Genomic DNA, 22,915 nt, shown 5'->3' on the forward strand with positions numbered 1-22,915 from the left:
AAATCACAAACAACAAATTGACGTCATTGATCGATATGATGTTACAATTTTTTTACTTGAAGTTATTTAGTTTTACGGGTTTTCTGGTTGACTATTTAATTGTCTGTCAAGTAAAGAGAAAGTTTGAGTAAGCACATGCACACCTGGACTATATCGTAAACTAGTGATGATGCGACTGCTTTACTGAGGTTATGCTGGCTATAAACCAGGCTTATTCCACTATTTTCAAGTCAGGAGTATTTGATATGCAACCCAAATAAAAAGCACGCGAAATAGACCTACACCTTTTCCTTATGTTTTCATTGAACTCATTTGTGACTTAGTTTGACTTTATTGACTTTTTCAATCAAAGACGACCACACTGATTGATCTTGTGAGGATATACTCGCTGGGGGACATGTTTGAAAATAAATATAACACCAAATCGCAGTCTCTGTTGCTGATCTTGTACCGTTGTCAACTCCAAAATCTAGAACTATACCATATAATAACGTAGAGTGCTATTAATTGGAGATGTATAAGAACACGATTAATTCCGTAACGTTTTTGAATTCAAATTTTTAATCATTATCATACTGCTATTTATTTTGGAGATGAAAAAAACTCAGCCTCAGTTGTCATCACTTGCCAGTAGCCAAATTTACATTTTGAGTATTACACATCTCAAGACGGTCATTGTTGTTTATTACGAATGTATTTCCCATGCAATCTTTGATTTTATATCTTAACTTTCATTTTCAGTGAAATTTTATAATTGTACCAGTGTATATCCTACAATAACTTTTCTATAAGTAGCACAAGTATTCAGTTTCTTCTGTAAATGCTTAACCTACGCCATGTTTAAAATTTTTAAAATGGTAAAATCGTTGTTATATTCGGTCAAAGTTATATAAAATTATATAAATTGGTGATTGTTTTAGCTAGAATCAGATTAGATTGTTATGATAAATTTTTCATCATAATCATACTGATGAAATATATGTGTTATCCGTAGTATTTATAGATAATTACATTTATGTTTCTTTTTATTTATATTCGGTGGTGTTTTGTATACTTTTGACGCGTTTTCATATATTCATATCACACGACCAAATTCATTTTTGAAAGCTATAAAACTACTAGATATACTTATGTCATTTGTGGTAATAAGTTAATTTATTGGAACATATAATTACTCTTTAATATATATACATTCCACTGATTAAATCTAAATACTCAATTTGTTTAATACAAATACTTATAGAGCTGCGTATACACGATATTTGTCATATGTATTTATATGTTTTTAATTTGTTACTTTTGTCTATATAAAATACTGCGGTATTGTGACTTCATTTCTCTACACTGTTCCGTAAACGAAAATATGGAATGTTTAGATATAAAATAAAATTTTAAATCTATGAAATATTTCCGTTTTTCAGAGATATATCATTTGTACTTTAATAGATACAAATATCATTTGAAATTCGAACAAAAAATATTTATAACTGGGATTAAAGAAAAGGTTATTCCTTAGTGCATTATTTATGTTCTAACACAAACACTGAACAAATACATAATGCATATTATAGCTGTTTGATCTATTTTTGAAGGTGAAGTGGTAATGGAAAAACATAATTTGCGAATAGTATTTGTTAGAGAAGCACCCGTTGGAAAAGTTGCAAACATAAGTGTAGTGTTAAGTTATCATACGTTTATAAAAGATCTCACGTCAAATCGTTTTAAATGGTTTTATTTGCACGTAGAGAGAGAAAAGTGCTGTGGAACACATACGAGTGTGGATACTGTAGAGGTACTACACATAACAGATTTAAGAGAAACCAATGCAGCAATACAAACACTGTTAAAGTGTGACCGTCATCGGATTACAATTTCCTGCATAGCATATCATACAATGAATAAACGTAACAAATGTGTTCTCGAACTGCAGATGGAAAAAAATATCAATCTATTCACCCAATTAAAACCGTTTTGTGAAATTATAAACTGGGATAGCCTTGCTTTCAACAGATATGTAATCCCATCATTGCATTTGCTTAAAATAAAAAGTAAGCTTCAACATAGTGGAGAAGCTGAAAATCAAGTTAAAACCATAATAAAGAAGATACATCTTAATAAAAAATTAAGAGAGACACATTCCAATAATTTTATAATGTAAGTATTTAATCAATCGATATTACATTTACTAAGATGCATATTATTTAACTCATGGACACAGAACGTCAGACATATAAAATGTGTTTGTTACATTTTATCAACTAACATTTTTAATGATATACTATGACATATTTCGTTTCATTTTTCTCATTAAATTGTTCATAAAATTGATATTGAAATTCTCAGCCAATTAACATTATTTTCTTTCAGTATCCAAATGATAAAAAAATGGTTTGTAGAGTTCTCTTAGATCAGAATGATAACTTGAAATGGAACATAACAAACAGTTGTATAGTTTTATCTCTTTAAGCAAAGTGATGTTGGCCATCACAAATAGTAACACGCATATCTACAAATTTTTCTAACCCAAATATATATTTCAATTCATACCGAATCTAAAACCATTTTGTCATTGAAATCTTGAGATAAACAGATATTTTAAAGATGTTGTGTCTTTTATAAACGACTTTTGATATGAAAAAGATGTCGAAATTCATCTTTTAAGGTCATATATAACAAAATCATTAAGTTGCAGAGTCATATAGAACGGTTTTTTTTTGTAATTATACCTACCGACATTGTGTGACTTTGCTATGTTAGTATTTGTATTCTTGTGTTTCGTTTTGTGTTGATTACCTATAACCTCTATTTGGTTTGTTAACAAATTGTTGTCAATATAATGGAAATGAATGCGACATGCATTTGTTTGATGTGTTTAAGCTGATGAATTGCCATTTGATCCGAGACTTTCGTGTTGAATTTTCCTCGGAGTTTGGTATTTTTGTTGTATTACCTTTTTTAACACTGTTTGCTTTATGATCGCTCACAGTACAAATATGTAGTGACATATTTAAATTTTGTTTTCACAGACGCTGTAGTCGTTCAACCAAATATGTATTACTAGTCATTATAGTACTATGGTATGCAAAAAAAGCAAACAGCGACGATGGTAAATATGTTTTTAAATGATTTTGTAATTTATATATTTGACAGTATTTTTTTGTTGTTACAAAGGCCATTACTTCCTCACAAAAACACACAAACTTGTAACATATTTATAATCTTTTGACTACCTCCAAAGCTAAATTTTATGTTAAGTAAACCGTTGACGTACATATATCATTTATTTAGTCTTATTCGTCTTAAACGTCAATACTAATTTTTTTTTAATTACAGGACCATCTACTATATATTTATAGTAGCTGTTTAATCGCATCGTTGTTAATTTGATAGAATTTGATGCGACAGTCATTCAAGTTAAGGGATTTAGGGCTTTGCTCATTGTTGAAGGCTGTACGGTGACCTATAGTTGTTAATGTTTGTGTCATTTTGGACTTTTGTGTGGATACATGTAGTTGTCTCATTGGCAATCATACCACATCTTCTTTTTTATATTAGAGCTAAAAAAAAAAAAAGAAAGGTTCAATTCACCATTTTCTACATCTGAAAATTCCTGTACAGTTGTTGTCTATTCGTTTGATGTGTTTTATTATTTGATTTTGCCATTTGACTCGGGTCTTTCCGTTTTAAATCTTCCTAGGGGTTCAGTATTTTGTTATTTGTTTTCGGTAGATGTTTAAACGAAATTAAGTTTATAGATTATCTTAGTTAATCTGGTTATACAAGTTTATGAATACAGCAAGGCATTATTTTAAATTTTGGGAATTATTTTCATTAAACAGAAGTAATACAGTGGAAACTAATGACTAAACCTGTGTATTTTGGAAAAAACGTTGTTCTTGAATGCATCATACATACAGCGGAGAAATCTGCACCAATGTTATGGACTAAGCTACCAAACGGTAAAACAATAGCCAAGAATAAATGCCCGGCAGACACTGAAAAGTATGCCGTTACTGTTGAATATCATGAGAGTAAAATGGTATACAATCTAACGATAAAACATTTTAACTCAACTGACATTAATTATGTGTATAGATGTGATTTCGGATTTGACTCTTATAAAGGAAATATTCTGCTTAATGAACAAGATTTCATTTGTAAGTAAATGATCAATTTATCATTGCTAGTCCCTTATATCTTTCTTTTAATTAATTTAGATTAAGGATGTATGGGGTACTTGTTAATTTTAGAGACACTGTTCGACAAACATAACAAAAAAGCATGGAGATAGCAAAATACAGATTTCCGCAAAAATGTGAGATCCCTTAGTATATAATGCTCTTAATCGTTGATTGATTGAAAAAATCGAAACAAAATATAAAAACTATCATATATTTGTAATTGCCTCCTTGTTCTACATACACATCTAAACAGTAGGAAATCTATGTAGCCAATTTTTATTTACGGTCCAAACACGGGATAAGTATATGAGAATGCAGGATTATTAAGTTTTTATAAGATTTCAATTCTTCCATGTAATCTTAATAAGTTAAATAAGTAAAAACATACACGAAAAACTTTCTTGAATGTTTATATATTCTTCTTGAATAAAATAGCAATGTTTTAAATAATTTTATGCAGATTGTCTTAAATATTCTTAATAAGATATTTGGACGAATGTAAATCTACCTGTTTTTTTATCCAAATATTTGTTGTTGATAAAAATCTGTTGTTCTTGTCAGCTGAACCCTCGGTTAGAGAAATGAAGAACTTCAGCTTAGATAATAAGAAGTTACATGGTATTGTAATGCTTGATAATGGTTATCCGAAACCCTTGTGTTCTGGAAATTTTGAGGTAATAATTGTATATGATAAGTCTGATATGTTTAATTTGATTAGAAGTCTTAGTGCAATTGCCAAATACTATGGTATGGTATTCGTTAAAGAATTATGCATTATTATTTCCATTTCCTTTAAATATTATTGTTTAGTTGTGACATCAGTTCGATTTGACATTAGATTTGGTCGAGTCTCGAGGTTGGACAACTTTACTGTTGTGGTTACCAATAGCGTTAAGTTGAGAAAAAAAAATTGTTGACCATATCGTCGATACATAACCGCCGAACACTTTTTTGAAAGCTTACATTAGATAATGCATGTACCTAGTCAGGTATACTACAATTGTTTGCCATACGTTTGATAATTTTGGCAAAGGACTTTACGTTTTGAATTGTCCTTGGAGTTTTTGGTATTTTACTGTTAACATAAGAATTACGACTAAAAACTCTTTCATTGAGCGAGATACTAAATCATTTGGTGTACTAAATGTTAAACACCGTCTTCTCAAATATAGGAACCACTGTCATGTGCTGACATTACTTTTCATAAGATGATAAAGCAACGCGTACTTATACTCATATAAAAACAGACAAAGATGACCTCACCCAAATATACCACAAATATAAATAAAATGCTCAATTTGTCATTTATGGTTTATTCTTTTTTTTTAACTTCTGAGTTTTTTTATTTCCCATAATTACAAGATATACAAGACATACATACAATATGATGCATATTCGATAAATACAATGTCATTATTATAAATACATCTTAATTGGAAATATTTTACATTTTCTTTTGAAAAGAAAAATAAAATATATAAAGAAAAAAAAAAAAAGCAAAAAACAAAACACAAAAGGATTATCCAGTTACATCCCTATTTATTTTTTAAATATTACATATTCATGTTGAAATTTTTTTTTCAAAATTAGTAAGACATATTTCTTTCGTAACAGCCATCAACACAGATTTAGTATATAACATGACAATAATATTTTCTTTAAAATAAATTATGATTAAATAGTCACAAGTAATCGTAACAAAACAAATAAATGAAGACACTAGCTGGTATTCAATACAACTTTTTCAAAAACATTCCATACATTGTCAAATTCAGCTATCTTTTTATTTATTACAGCTTTCATACTCTCTAATTTATACATATCTTTCAGCTTTATTAACATTGCTTGCAATGATAGATTCTTTTAAAGCATCTAGAATTATACACATATTGTGTAAGATAAAGAAAAATCATGTTGTATGGGTTAATTGGGGAATATCTTGGATAAGTCTCCAAAAGGAAAGTTTAATTTATTCATTGTGAGACTTATACTACTGGAAAGGAACCAGTTATCAATATAATGTTGAAAAGTTTGTACAGTATTGCAATTCCAAAATATATGCTCTATAAACTCGTTATCTGATTTACAAAATGTACATAAAGGATCATTGCTCAATTTTATTTTAATTAAATACTGGTTTGTTGCAATAATGCAATGGTTAATCCTATATTGCAACCGCTGTAATTTACTATTTTTAGTAACAGCAAAAGGCAGTCTGAAAATCTTCTTCCAGTTAAGATTCTGTTCACCTAAAATGTTAACCCACTTAAGCTGTCCAGTAGGAATAACATTATTTCTTGTCAGTACATAATACATATCTTTTAATCCTTTACAATGTTTCAAAAATATTTGCAGAACGATGGTATAAAAGGACAAAGTAATTTGTAAGATCCTTTACGGAAAGATTTTGATGACTCTTCCACTGCTGAAATAACACTGTTAAATTTAAGTAAATTTGTGTTAATGTTATAATTTTGCTTAAATTGGTCAAATGAAATACATGAAATATACCATCCATTTTGGTCAACTATTTCATTTACAAATCTAATACCACTTTTGAACCATTCTTGATAAATTACTGATTTATGACCAATCTTAATATTATTATTTAGCCATAGTGGATTTGATAAAAATGAATCATAAGTAAAAATTCTTTCTTTTTGAAAAATCATCTCCCAGGATCTTAGTACATCTTTCCAAAAATGGTTGCTAACTGTCATGTAAAGTTGTGTAATATAATCAACACCAAAACTAAACAACTTTCTTCTATCTATATTTGACATGAAAATATTTTGCCATTTACTATCTCTCTGCAAAATCCTCCTAATCCATGTTGATTTAAGTGCTGTAATGAACATATTCAAATCAAGCATTTTCAAACCTCCCTCCAAATAAACTTTGATAAGGATATCCTTCTAAACTCTACGTGTAGGTAAGTTCCATATGTATGTATGAATAAGTTCATTTATTCTCTTAACAATAGCATCTGAAGGATTTAGCAGAGATATAATGAGATGGTTTACAACAGGCTAGCCTAGAGTTATTCAACCTATTATAGTTAGATTCCTTTTAGACCATTGCTTTAAAGTATTTTTAATCTGTACAATTCTTTGAGAATAATTTATTTTAACATTTTTTTCAAGATCTACATGAAAATGATTTCTGGTAAATTAAAAGAAGTTTCGCCCCAAGACAGATTTCTGTTAGGGCATAAATTATCTGTACTATATTTGTTGCTTCAAAACCAAATAACTTGCGTTTTTTAGAAATTAATATTCAGTCCAGATATTTTTGCAAACCAGTCTAATTCTAATAATGATTCTTGTAAAGATTTTTCACTCCCGTCCATAACCAAAGAGGTGTCATCAGCAAATTGTAAAAATTTATGCTCAACCCGTGTGACCTTTATACCACTTATGTCACTATTTGCCCTTATTTTCAATGCCAGAATCTCAACACATAAAATAAAAAAAATGGAGACAGGGGGTCCCCTTGTCTACAACCTCTTCCAATGGTAAAAAAATCTGAAAGGTTCCCATCCTGGATGACAGCAGAGTTGATATTATTGTAAAAACCTTTAACCAATTAATGATAGATTCGTCAAAATTGAAAAATTTCAAAACATTTATAAAAAAGTCCCATGATATGGAATTGAATCTTTTTCAAAATCAATCAAAAGTAATAACCATGGTATTTCATGTTCCTCTGTGTACTGTAATATATCATACATTAGTCTTATATTTTCCCCAATATACCTTCCACTAATAAAACCAGTGTGATCAAAATTTATCAATTTATCAAGGAGACTCTTAAATCTGTTTGCAATAGCTGCGGATCCAAATCAGAAAAGATATAGGGTGCCAGTTTTTTTTAAAAAGTGTCGGGGTTATTACCTTTCGGTAAACAAATAATAATCCCTTGTTTTTGTGCTACAGATAGTTCCCCTGTTTTTGCACCATAATTTAGACAATTTACAATAAAAATTTGAAGATCCTTAAATTTTTGTTTATAGAACATGTAGAACTCTGCTGAAAAACCATCCGTTGCAGGAGTTTGTTGTTTTTCATTTTTTGCAATGCTTCTCCAGCTTCTTCAACAGTAATTCTAAATTCCAAGCTTTCTTTTTCTTTATATGAAAGTATTGGAACACTTCAATTTTTCAAGTCTTTTTTTCTGATCACTAAAGTACTTTTAGTATCCCTTGTTTATAAAGATTGTCATAAAAATATTTAACTTCATTCAAAATATCTTTTTGTTTTGTTATAATTTCCCCAATTTCTTTCTCCACTTTCGGAATAATTTTGCTCATAAAATTTCGTGATTCTAAGGCACAGAAAAAATAAGTAGGGTTTTCCCCTTCCTGTATCCATTGAACACGGGATCTTACTAATTTCCCTTTTAATTTTTGAGTTCGTAAACTTTCAAGCTTATTTTGATTGGCTCATAATTTGTTAATGGAATGTTCATCAACTCTTTTCTTTAATGGAGTTACTTCATTTCGAAGAATTATTTCCCTTGTTTCGTCCTGCTTTTTTTTTTAAAGCTTGAATATGAAATTGTTTTCCCTCTAATTTCCATAACAAGAGTCTCAAGCATAAGCTGACAATGAATTCTAAAATGAATGTCTGTATTATTTATTTTGTCAATATTTTCCATACACAATATTGTTTTTTACTTCCTGAATTTTTTACTTGATAGTATTTATATAGTCTATATCATTTAATAAAGAGTTGTTAAACTTCCACAAACCTTTTCCCCTAATGAAAGGGTTAAATTCTAAATCTAGCAAAATCCTAGAGTGATCTGACCGATAGCTTGTAAGTACATTACAATTTTTTTAGACTGTTTAAAAGTTTTCAGTGAGAAGAAAAAAGTCTAATCTAGCCTGTTTAAAAGGATTTCTCTTCCTCCAAGTGTATCGCTGTACATCTGGAAAAAAGTTCTCTATACGGGTCTATCAAGTTTCTTTCTTCAATAAATTCAAGTACTTTTTCTCTAGCTTTCGGATTGTTAATATTCACATAGTTGCAATAATCTATACATGGGTTTTTGGACAAGATTAAAATCACCACAAATATATATAATAAAGTATTCATTTTCAAAATCATCAATAACAGATATGATATTGGAAAAAAAATATTGATTGTATGTATTTGGTACGTATAGACATACAAGAGTTATTTTTCTATTTTCTACAAGAATATCTTAAATTAAGTAGTTTCCATTTATATCTTTTTTTCTTTCAACACTTTGCATTCAAAATTATTTTTGAACAAAATAGCTACACCTCTAGAGTTTGAGCTAACAGATGAAAAGTAACACTCATAACCCCCACATAGATCTCACTATGTTTTCTATATCATTTGTAAAATGAGTATCCTGAATACAATATAACATACAGGATAATTTTCAAAGTAGCGTTAAATAAATGAAAAAAAGAACAATAAATGAGAAAAAGTTAAAAAAAATATTCAATGGATTGAATATGACAAGTGTGATATAGCATTTTCATAGTTATGAACAATGTCTTACATTTTTTTTAGTTTATACTGAATAATATCTTTACATTAACCATGTTAAAATTTGCCATAAGTTTGAGAAGTATATATTTGCATGTTCAGTTATGAAAATAATAGAAATTAGTGACTGAAGGGAGATAACAAAAAATTACAAGTTAGGTCACCTTAAACATTATAAATGTTATGATTGTATACGCTAGTTCTAAGTATACTAATTTTACCATAAAGTTTCTATGTAATATAAATTATCATCAATATTTCTTATTATAAAATAGTAATGTATAAATAAACTCATCATAGATACCAGGACTAAATTTTTTTATATACGCCAGACGCGCATTTCGTCTACAAAAGACTCATCAGTGACGCCCGAATCCAAAAAAATGAAAAAGGCCAAATAAAGTACGAAGTTGAAGAGCATTGAGGACCAAAATTCCTAAAAGTTTGCCAAATCCAGATAAGGTAATATATGCCTGAGGTAGAAAAGCCAACATATTCCATGGCAGAAATTTGACATATTGATTCAACAGAGATAATTCACAATAAAAAAGAATTGAGTCACTTTCAATATAAGTAGTTAAATTATTAATGGTGTATTCTTATACAGTGTTGATTTTAAGTACAAACGATGAACGTTTATAAACCAAAACCTCTAAGTTGATCATTTGTCTATTGTAATATCATATTATATTGTTCTCATTGCATGTCACAAGGTAAAAATGTTTGTGTTGCTATAACATGTAACTACTGCTTTGCAAATAAAGAATTCATTCATTCATTCACACTAAATTATTACATACTTCAGTAAGAGAGTAAGAGAGTTTCATTAATAGGTAAAACAGATACAATTAATAAAGTCAAAGGTAAACATCGAAATGATCAATTCCTGTGTGAACAGAATTAAGAAAATACACTAAACCGTTATTTTCAAGTTACTTACGGCATAACAAAACAAAAAGAAATAAAGTGTAAAACTATTATCAAAAAAATGTTTTTAAAAACCTTAACGTCTTTAATTTCAGATGCATATGCACGTGTTATGAATGAGCTAACCGTACATGCAATGTTTACGTTAAGATTAATAATCTTTCATTTTAGGGGCAGGACATTTCAAAGTATATAAGCACGAGTAATACAAACATTTCAATATTCTACGAAACAAAGATTGAACTTGACTACAGTACAGATGTGTGTGCAGGCACTGTCAATGTGACATGTACTTATGGAATTCATAAAGTGCTGATCACTCAACTCGTTGATACTTGCACAGGTAAGCCATTCTATGCATTTAAATATTCCTGTAATATCCAAAATAATATTGATGTGCATTCATAGTGGATATATTCTAATTAATTGATATTATCAAGAAGCATACATGAAGCCTGTTGATCGGTGTGATGTTTTAGATTTTGTTTTTCATGAACATCTCATAAAATCGCAGTTATTTTCCATATTAAACGTTGCCTAAAAGTGTTTCATTTATTAGGTTTTACCTCTTTTCTGTGGAGAGACCTATTGTATATCTTTTGATTATTGTTTTTCTTCTTCCGCCTAATTTTGTTCTTGCGATAAATATTTGTTTCGCAATATGTCGCTTAGATATTTGGTATATGATATCGAACAGTTTATGCGACTTTGAAATTAACCCTGCGTAACCGAATACTTTCTTTGTAGTAGTTATCTCCCCGAATACTGTTTTCGTTGTGTCCACTACTCCTTCGCAACCGTAAAAGATTACGACAAATTTATTTTATAAAATTGCTCGTTATATATCTTTCACATGATTTGTTGTATTTTTACTGAAGCGATATGAACACTCCATATAAGAGTTATTTCCCTTTTGCATTTGATATAAGTGACATGCATTTCTATCTTGTAAACCTTAAGTTATAGAGACCTATGATCTTTTGATTTGAGGTCCTTGATCCAAAAAAAAAAAAAAAAATAGGTCATGGTCAAAGTTCAAGGTCAAATTCTAAATTTTGACTTTTGCTTATTTTTGCATTTATCCCATCAGTATGAAGAAACTAATGATTTGATGCCATTTTAAAGTTTGAGTTATTAGGAACTACCTTCTTTTCAACTGTTTTTTTTTCAAATAGTTGTGGAAAGACCTGCAATTGTTCTCTGAACAATTGGTTTTAAATTCTACCAGAGTTTGTGTATGATTATTATGACCTATTTTTACGAATCAACAAGTTTACAAATTCAATAAATTACGATTTTAACGAAAGCTGTTTTCTAACTTATGTAATTGCAATATTCAAGAATATTATTATTGACTAATAAGTTTCCTTAAGTATTATAAGTAATTAAACTAACTGAATACATTTTTATTTGCAGATTTGCGAGAATCAAACCATACAACTGTACATATAATGTTGATAACATTAGCAGGAGTCGTGCTTGTAGGTGTTTGTTTGTCTGTCTATCGTTATCGACAATGTAAACAAAGAAGAATTCCCGATTCAGTTCCTTGTACGGAGTCTAATACAGATCCATTTTTGTAATATATGTAAGTTGTAAGTTGGTGTTTTTATCTTATTAACATGCTGTTGTGGTATATCAACGTACAAAAATCAAAATTATCTTATGATTGTGTGGACACCAGCTGTATCAATAAATAAAAATTAGGTGGTGACTGAAGATTTTGTACATGTGAATTTAGGTTTAAATCATTTGTACAAACTAACATAATATATTAAACAAATTATAGATTTTCATATTAAAGGCTACAGATGAATACTTTTGTGTGACAACATGAGTGGATAATATTAGGTAAACTGATACGAAATTGTTTTATCTTTTGTTATAAATGTTTAGAACCTTCTGATCATTTTTTTTTTATTTGGGAATTTAAGTAAATGTCATGTATAAAGTGATCATGCTTCCACTAGAAATCAAGAGTATTGGATGTCAATATATGTGCCTACAAAAAATGTACTGAAAACATATCGACGTATTAGACACAATTCCGCTACTTCCAACAACACACACATTTGAATTAGTCAAACATATTTTAAAATTTAAGAAGATATTAAACCAAAGATGCAATTCCCAAAACAATGTTGTAATTTCCATTTCCGTAAAAAAACCCAGCTTACTTTGAACATGTTTTGATGATATTCTGTCTTGAAATTCCTTAAACTTATACACATACAAATATAAATCTTGAAAGCCTTTCCTATTTTGTAGATACACCATTTGCATGTACCGTCTGACAGAATAACAAAATTCGTAAAAAACAATTGCAGTGAACATGAACTTACATTCTCATTATTTAAATGTTGGATAGTTGCCTAATTGGAAAGTCATGTACCTTTTTTTTTTATTATATTCATTATGAGTACAGAATAATATTAAAGATGAATATCGAAGAAAGTGTTCTAATATTATTACGTTCTTGAAATGATAACATTAATTCGTTAATACATTGTAATTAAATAAACTATTTATCATGACACATAACAAATTGAAAATAGAATATCAATATGAAAGAATATATTTATCTAGTAGATGTCATATGATCTCCAGTCTTTGACATGGATAAAAACAGCCGTACTTCTTAAAAGACAAATTTAACTGTGCAACTGTAAACTACTCAAAGGAACACCTGCCCTCAAGGACAGTGCATTAATTTAAAACAGTTTTACGGATGAATATAGTGGAGACTTTTATATATATGATTGTTAAGTTTTAATCACTTTTTCTAATAATCTTTTTAAATTTACATAATAAAACAAACATGAAAAAAGATGATTCTGTCTTTGTTTTTTTGTTTATGAAATTATCAATAGTAGGTTTTGTTTTTAATAAACTGTTTTTTTGGTTTACGCTGACAACTTGATGTTTGATATGCTAATTGTTTTCAATGCAGACTGTTATTTATATAATGATTGCGTCCAAGCCCTAAAGAGAAATGATGTACAATAGCAATGAGTAAAACCTAGGGGTGTTTTGAACACAATATGACAAAAATTTCATAACCTAGTATTTTCTTCCTTATGCGCTCCAAATCAAATCATTTGCAAGTAAAGTTTACCACTGTCAATAGTTTGAATTAACTCCCTTTTCATAGATACATGTGTCATGCATTTGAATTGTTTAATCGGACGTATATGGTGTATTCCTTGTGTCGTAACTACAATCCTGATCCCTTTTCACGAAAGTGACGTACCGAATTGAACTTATTACTGAGGTTTTACTAGCATGTGTAAGACGACGGGTACCACTAGTGGAGCAGGACCTGCTTACTTTTCCAGATACCCCTACCCCCAGTTTGCGTTGGGGTTAGTGCTGATTAGTCTTAATTTTTCTATTTTAGGTTTAGTGTACTTTGTTTGCATGTTTGTTTTTTTTATTTTTTAACCACTGGATGGTCAGTTGATTTTCGATTTACGTGTTTGAATTTCCCTCTGATATCTTTCGCCACTCTTTTTTAATCTTGGTGTGTCAGATGTGTTAAGCATCAATATGAAAGAAAAAGTTTAATATACATATTTAATGTTTGTAATGATTAATACAATATTTTTCACTTGAATAATAAGCGTACAAAGTAAAAAATACAGAACTCCGCGGAAAACTCTAAACGGAAAGTTCCTAAGCAAAAGACAAAATCAACAGCTCAGAAACATCAAACGAATGGTACAGAAATTTCCATATGTAGAAAATGGTGGATTGAATCGGTTTATAGCTAGCTAAACCACTAACGTGTATGACAAGTGCATAATTTTTCGTTATATTGAAATCGATGTGTGACCAAAATAAAAAGACATGATGACAATGATACTAGTCAGAGAAGATATCATAAAAGACAATAAAACGCATATAGAAAACGCACAGCACAAACGAAGGATATGAATACAGGACTTTCTATTGGCAACAACACAATGACGGGCTATTAAATTACCGAGTCACGTCAAATTATACTGTCAAAAACAGGCTAAACAATGAAGGTTATTGTTGAAATAAACAGATAAAAATTCTATAACACGTTCTTGAGGTTAATATTAAGATGATAAACATCGCCAGTGCCTAGACCATCGTGTAGTATTTGTGAAGTTGATATGGAATATTTATCAACACGTCTTTGTATCTTTTCATGAAACTTTATTTAGAAATACGACAAGACATTCTTCTGCGCAGACACTGGTCACGTTTACAAAGTCTGGGTAGCAGCGTCAAAATCTCGAACTAAATGAGGTTGAAAATGTAAATCCAATATGCAGGAGAAGTTGATACATTGCTACCAATTAAAAAAGTGAAGATGTGGTTCATTGCCAATGAGACATCCTCATACGAGAGACAAAAAAAAAACCACACAAAAATTCACAACTATAGGTCGCCGTAGGGCTTTTTTTTACAATGAGCATATCCCCAACCGCATATTCAGCTATAAAAGACACAGAAATGATAATGTAAAACAATTCACACGAGAATACTAACGGCCTAATTTATGTACAAAAAATAAACGAAAAACAGCTATGTAATACATAAACAAACGACACCAGGCACATACATACAGAATGTGTCGGGGTTAAACATGTTAGCGGGATCCCAAACCTCCCCATACCTGGAATAGTGATGTACCAGTACAATTTAAGAACGAACTTTGCAAATCAGTTGAAAAAGGCATAACTCCTAAGGTGAGCACATCGTAAACATCATCAGTGATAAAAAAATATAATGTAATATGTAGACAGCTCTCTCACAAGCAAAACACCTCTAACTGTAAAAATATACACTTCAGTCACGGTGACAAAATGTACTGCATCCACACAGCACGAGTAACAAACCCTGCAGTAAATTAAAAAAAAGGAGATGTGGTATTAAGGTTGGGAAAATTTAAAATTGTCTTGTGTGTGATGCTGAGATGACCGCTCATGTTAAATTTGAGCTATATTTAAAAAAGATATGGCACAAGAAACTGTATAAAATTTTGCTGTTTCATTAATTTCTAGTTCTGTAGGATACATAAATGGACAAAATCATATATCATGTACCTACAAGAGTGTAAAACAGACACGACACAAAATTATTCTAATAATAAAACTCATCATAGATATCAAGATTAAAATTTTATAATGACGCCAGACGCGCGTTTCGTCTCAAAAAGACTCATCAGTGACGCTCGAATCAAAAAATGTTTAAAGGGCCAAATAACGTACGAAGTTGAAGAGCATTAAAAACCAAAAATTCCTTAAAGTTTTGCCAAATTCATTATAGCCACAACACAAGGACTAAAAGTGTGTACGCCTGACGCGTAAGTCATACAAATTATCCACCAGAGACCAATAGTCTTATACTAAGTACTTCATCCCGAAAAGATAGATAAAATTTCCGGATAAAGGGACTAGGTACTGCAATGTTTTATGGCTGCAATTATAATATCAAAGGAGTAGGAATTTTGTCATGTCCAACCTGCAGCGATGTTAAAATACAATAAACAAAACCATCTGCCTAATGTTAAAAAGTCTGCAAAATCTTTTGGAGCTTTGATAACTTCTGTCACTCTCCTATAGGGTCACAATACATAAGAACTATTCTTTTTTCACTGCATGTTAATTTTTTAAAATGTTTGAGAGATTGTACAATTGACAAAGAATGCATAAATACATTTTCTCCAATATATATAGACTTGTCAGTGTAATCTGTCATGTAGCTTTTTTACGTCTTTTTACACCAGTAAGATCGGAACCTTCACATGACGAAAAGAGAAAAAAATCCTTTCTGTTAACTACCAATAGAGGAATTGATGCAACCAGCATCAGCAACGTTCTACATCACAAGAAGGTAACATATACAATTCCCATTCATTTTCAAAATCAGTCTGTTTTTATTGTTTGAACCAGTATTTTGTAATAAACAAGCATACCAGGGCCTTGATTTAGAACAATACCTGAAAAACCCTCTGACATGTTACTGTCCGCAGTCACTTTATAATTATAGACCCTTCGGTCATGTTGTTACTGGGGATCTTAACATAATTCTAATTGAAAATCTCTGGAAGGTTATTTCTTATGGTCCTAAGTTTCGAAAACCTAACAAATTTGGAATCATAACTTCAAAAACATTATTGATTCCATTAAGGTTTTCGGCAGGGCATGGGTTAACCGAAAAGCAGTTGAAGTGGACACTTTGTCAGAATTGTAAAAATAATCAGGTCTCTGATAAAACGTCGAAGTTAAAAACTATGTGAATGAGATACAAAAGTCCGTTTACAGGGACAAAGAGGCTGTAAAGCGTCTATCATGATAAGTACTTTGTTGATCCTGCGGAAAAAGCTTCAAACAATTTTCTCTTTGTATGTAAATCGTTCTTCTACGAGTGTCTCGTAAAAGAATAAGGAATACATAATACATGAGCACTCATGTAATCCCATATGTATTGGACAAGGATGAGATATTGGCAAATCATAAGTACTTCATGAATTCAATGAACATTGCACTGAACAACAAATCGGAGTACTAACCTTGTTTGTATTGGATACCTTATCTTCACAAAATTACGTACAAACAACGGTACTTTTTTTTTGTTCAAATGAATTATACAAACATATTCTGTCTTTGTCAGTTGGTCTCTGCTTAGCAGAGAATTGTCGCATGACAATCATACCCCATCTTCTTCTAATATATTGAAAAAAAAACCAACAACGACAATGAAACAGTTAGCCTTTATGTACTTGATAGACAGTCACTGGAACCACCACAAATGTTCGATTATAATAGATCTCTAGCGGTCCGCTCGAAATTTGCATCCATAGACATAACTTATAAATATATACAAAAGATCAATTTTCAAAACGTTAAACTGATATACTGCATAGTTTTAAATGTCGTACACAGTTCATTTGCACCATTCCTGATCCCACGTAACACCATTACACCATTCCTCTTAAACCTTTCATTATACACTATAGGACTATACACATTCTTCCATTGCAATATATGCCATAAACCATTACACCATACACGTTTTTAACATCCATATATCTGATTGTTTATAAAAAATTTCAAATGAGTAATTCCATACGCTCGGTTTATTTACATTTTCACCGACGAAAAACTTTGGAAATGTGTTATATGTACAATGATGTACATCGCATATCATTGAGTGATCTTTAAAAAATGAATAAGAGCATTAGTATGCATTTTAGTATAAATGTATATGAAATGATTGAATTATTATTCACGGTAATGATGGATTATATACAAAAGAAATGAGAAAAGGGTCCTATCTGATATAATCTTACATAAAGAATGTGTGCCTGTCTCCGTTAAAGAACATAATCATAAAACAATAGGCGGTAGTTTGAAAGAGGGACGAAAGATACCAAAGGAACAGTCAAACTCAAAAATCTAAAACAAACTGACAACGCCATGGCTAAAAATGAAAAAGACAAACAGAAAAACAATAGTAAACATGACACAACAGAGAAAACTAAAGAATAAACAACACGAACCCCACCAAAAACTAGGGGTGATCTCAGGCGCTCCGGAAGGGTAGGTGAGTTACAATCACCCTATTTATGGATACTTACGACGGCACACTTAAATAAAATGAAATCATTCACATTGGAAAAACAAAACAAAAAATCTGCAGACGAGCACATTACTCATTTGGAGATTACTCAGTTTCGTTGTATTTCTCGTAACAATGCTCATTTACATCAGACACGTTTAATGTTTCGTATCTTCGAATAACATGAATAACCTTGATATTCGTTTCGCTGTTGTTACTCGAAATGGACGATTCGTCTAGGTTTATTGCTGTTTCTTCGTTACCTGTATCTTGATGTTCATTTTCGGTTATCTTCACATTATCTAAATCAATATAATTCCTACAGGGAACCAGATAGGATTCGTCCGATGATGATCTCAGGGAATTATTCTCCTGACTGGATTTTAACTGATAAACAGTACAAATTACATTTCGATTGGAAATGTTGTTTGCTTGCCAATCTCCTAAATTGACATTTAACGGTTGACGTGTGCTATCTTGTACGTTGTTTCTGGAGACGTGATGGGAAATAGTAGCGTTTATTGAGTTATAATACATACTATCAATTTCATCGTAATGGGTTGGTCTCATAATTGTTTCATCATTTCTGCGTGATAGGGTCCCTCTACTGAGATAAAGATAAAGTAAGTTAAAATAAACTCAGCACAGTAACCAGGATTGAAATACGCAAACACACAAGTATTACGCTGTATTCCGTTCTAACCAATCATACAAAGCGGGCATAATGAATATGTGAGAAATAAAAACTCTCTGTTCTGTTTTAAAACAACGTATAGAACCAGGGATTACGATTTCATCAAACGGCATAGAAACTAATTATACATTATTCAATTTTAATTCAAGACATATGTTTTGTGTTTTATGTAACACATCCATATTTAATGATGTTATGATAATATGATTATAACGAAAGACATTACATTACTTCTAGTTGAACTATGTTTATTTATGTACCATTGTAATTTTGCTAAGTTTCATCAGTTACCAATTTTGACATCGGACCCTAACTTCTTTTAAACTGATATTAACTCTGCGTATTGCTGTTTGTTTGTTTAATCTATATTGGCCAGAAGAGCTCGGAAGTGTTGAGATCTAAGAAAACATGTTTTACCCCACCATAGCTGTGCGCCTGTCCCAAGTTAGGAATCTATGTAAGTCATGTATGTTTATTTTTATTCAAATTTGATTATATGTTTTGTAGTTTAGAGTGACGTCCATTTTTTAATAAGTAAGAACACATCGGCCAGGTGAAGCCTGCCAACTGATGCGAGATTAACCCGCTGTGCTTAAGACTCTTTGGTGACCTGTTTTCTGATCTTAAGTCAATTGTTGTCTCTTTGACACTGTTGTATCCTTAAAGACGCTAAACATTGTTTTTTTTCTAAATCCTGTCAAAATAATCTAGAACTGAATTATATTTTAAACCAATATTTTAGCCATTGATATTTTAGCAAAGAACGATCAAGAACCAACAATAAAGAACACATACATATTTTGGATTCTGCTGGACCGTTGTTTGTACGTCAATGCTGAAATTAAAAATAATGTAACCTTAAAACAGCTAATTGAGTTGAATTCAGGAATAATTACCCGTTTGCAAATACACGTTATAACTTGTAGTTGAGTAATTGTGTTAATTCCAACATATTTACACCAAATTCAAAGAAGTAGGTCCAGTAAGGGCCGATTTTGGCCTCAAATTTCAGGTTCATCTAACGAAAGATTTTGGACACTATCTAAACACTAAAGTGTCTATTTCTGTTGATCCACATAGTTAATGATAAAGATTTTAACTGATTTAGTCATAAAAAACGCTCGAATTCAAGCTTAAATGTGTCAAACAATGTCACTTTTCAGAAGTTTTTTATTGAAAATGAAACGCATCCTCAACATTTATATATGATATGTATTATCATCAAATACAACTTACATTTCAATATTAAGAATGAACACACATGCGGCCATTTCATTTAAGACGGAAACCGTCTAAAATTTAACAAAAATACTAAAATTGTGAAGGTTTCAGTAATTTAGCATGACTTAGTGATGCTAGTACCCGATTAATGTGCATTGTATTGCCAAAAACAGCCCAGATTTATGAAGCAGAAGCATTTTCCTTCCAGTATATAAATAATGTTGTCACTTGTGTATAAAGGCAAACGCAATACTGAAATGTAAGCGACTTTGATTTTTAAATTATATAACATGATTTAAACGTTTTGCCGTCTTTCAGAAATTTAAACGTGTGAAATGTGAAATTTAAACAAAGAAATAATTTATAAGATTAATAATGACTATCGCATTAAATACTAATGATTAATGCGTATAATACTGGGGATATTCATTATCATTATGATGATAATAACAATAAAGATTAAAATAATCATAATACATAATTATGTTAATAATAATAATAACAATAATAATAATAATAGTGATACTTACAATATAAATATTCCACTAATTAAATAAACATAATCTGTGAGGTTCTTTCTAATTGTATTTGTTTACAAAATGGTATTTCCTTGTCTTTTTGTGACATGTTTTACATTTTTACAATGAGACTTAAAATCTTGAACTCCCATTTTTTTTTCATTTATACGAAAACAACTATGATATAATTCCTCATATCTTTCATAGTATTATATAAAAAAAATTACCTTTGTTTCCACACCAACAAATAACGATAATTGAAAATATCACTCCAAGTATCATGGCCAATTCCACCGTGAAGACTGTAACCTTAGAATGTTGCTTTTCTATGATTAGAGATGATATATTATATTAACTACTTATCATTTCTTTACATTTCATTACCCGCCTGTAAGTCTAATATTTGTTTCACAAAACAGACAGAGAGAGAGAAATGTATATTTCATAAATATCATTGTGTAATTAATATTTTCGCTTAAAAAAATCTGCATCTGTGGATCCGTTGTGATTATAAACAATAAATAATTGGTAATTTTCGACTACATCCACGTTGTTTTGTAACTTTGTTGTAGTTGTTTTATGACAAACATACCGTATTTACAAAGAGATGATACAACCCGAAGAGAACCGAAATGTATAGCAACACGTTGAAAATCTCCGATATCCAACAATATGATACAATCCGTAATATTTAATTTCCAGGGCTTATAAATCAATTGCAATATGTGCAATAAACCAACTTATTTTAATTTTTAGTTTCTTGTGTACAATTTGGAAATTAGTATGGCGTTCATTATCACTGAACTAGTATATATTTGTTTAGGGGCCAGTTGAAGGACGCCTCGGGGTGCGGGAATTTCTCGCTACATTGAAGACCTGTTGGTGACCTTCTGTTGTTTTTTTTTCTATGGTCGGGTTGTTGTCTCTTTGGCACATTCCCCATTTCCATTCTCAATTTTATTAGTCTTTAACTGCCAATGTAGAACAAACAGAAACTTGTGTAGATTGATTTGATAAATACATCAATCGATACTATTTACACAAATCAAACTGGGTTACCTATTTGTGCAGCCTACCTGTTTTAACTATGATAATATCTGATCTGCTACTTTCACCAGCTGCAGTCTTCGAAAACACACGTAGGAAGTAAACTGCACCAGATTGTAAACCATTAAGTATAGCGGTAGATTTGTTTTCTGCCGATACTTGACTCCATAGTGATTCAAAATGTTTACGATATTCTACGAAAAAGGTTTCTTGTAATCCGTTATTGTGGTTACCCGTCCATTTGACTATAATTTGTGTATCCAATGCCACAGCTTTTAGGTTTTGTGGTGCTCTGAGTTGTCCTACAAAAATAGAAAAATAATATGAATTATTGAAATTACTTTCTTGAACATCACATGTCTGTGTCGTAATTGTTGCAAGTTTTGCCGCTTATGTTCATATCTAAATCTAAGATTGTTATTATTGAAAGTGACTGTGCACAACTTCTTCAATCCTTCGTACGAACTAAATTACCTTGTAACCCTCGAAATGAATATATGAACTGACGTTATACGTGTTATACACATGCTTTTATAGAATTGTCCATTATATTGGGATATCAACTCGCAATCGTAAAATGCAAGATAACTAGAATAGGTGTAACTCAATATGTAAATTACCAGACCTGACACATATATTGTATATACATATTAAATCTAGGAAGATGTGGAATGGTTGCCAATGCGAGAACATTATTCATAGAACAATCGATTTATTTACAAACAATATGAACAAAATATATTTAATCAATTGAAACATTTACAATTATACATCGTTTCATATGAAACAGAAAAGCATAAATATTCATTAAAGATTATTAGTATTCTTTCCTGTCCTTCAAAAAGAGTTGTATTTTAACATAATTGTTTACAAGGTAATTGTTCATGGAAAGCCATGTCATCATATCTAAACACCTAATTCCTATTCCGAGCCTACGAGCATTTCTCACTGATAACGCATGCTAAGCGGAGAAGCGGTAACTGTTTTTTTACAATTATTTTTTTTTATAATAAAATCGACTACAACTCTCACTAGAGTGTACTTTACTTTTATAAGACCATATTTTTTATAGCTAAAATCAACAAAAATCAAGGTCTGACAAGAAAAAAAAAAGCAACCACTGTATAAATTTCAAACCTCTGAGGCGTTTTCCTGGATTAACCTTCATTGGGAACTCCCTAGATATTTGAAAGCAAAAAATTAACACGAACAGAA

General features: G+C 30.5%; 2 protein-coding genes across 4 annotated transcripts; one reads left to right on the forward strand and one right to left on the reverse strand.

The window, feature by feature from the left end:
- The first annotated feature begins 1,587 nt into the window (after nt 1-1,587).
- On the forward strand, nt 1,588-13,527 carry LOC139528887 (uncharacterized). 3 transcript variants are annotated; one of them, XM_071325124.1, is made up of 7 exons: nt 1,588-2,154; nt 3,027-3,106; nt 3,840-4,157; nt 4,743-4,855; nt 10,799-10,970; nt 12,044-12,215; nt 13,214-13,340. In XM_071325124.1, exons 1-6 carry the CDS (start codon nt 1,604-1,606, stop codon nt 12,208-12,210), a joined length of 1,401 nt encoding a protein of 466 aa, XP_071181225.1. In that variant the 5' UTR covers nt 1,588-1,603; the 3' UTR covers nt 12,211-12,215; nt 13,214-13,340. The 3 variants fall into 3 exon arrangements, with proteins under 3 accessions (XP_071181225.1, XP_071181224.1, XP_071181223.1); XM_071325123.1 differs by lacking the exon at nt 13,214-13,340 and adding an exon at nt 12,896-13,028; XM_071325122.1 differs by having other exon boundaries at nt 12,044-13,527.
- A 3,831-nt stretch (nt 13,528-17,358) lies between these two features.
- Nucleotides 17,359-22,868, reverse strand: LOC139526752 (uncharacterized). Its single transcript, XM_071321918.1, has 5 exons — nt 22,838-22,868; nt 21,730-22,002; nt 20,881-20,979; nt 19,710-19,749; nt 17,359-18,827 (listed from the first exon to the last, which is right to left on the reverse strand). The coding sequence occupies exons 1-5, from the start codon at nt 22,866-22,868 to the stop codon at nt 18,326-18,328; spliced, it is 945 nt and encodes a 314-aa protein (XP_071178019.1). The 3' UTR covers nt 17,359-18,325.
- Nucleotides 22,869-22,915: the final 47 nt, after the last annotated feature.

This window comes from Mytilus edulis, chromosome 6 (assembly GCF_963676685.1).
Source record: "Mytilus edulis chromosome 6, xbMytEdul2.2, whole genome shotgun sequence".
NCBI lineage: Eukaryota > Metazoa > Mollusca > Bivalvia > Mytilida > Mytilidae > Mytilus > Mytilus edulis.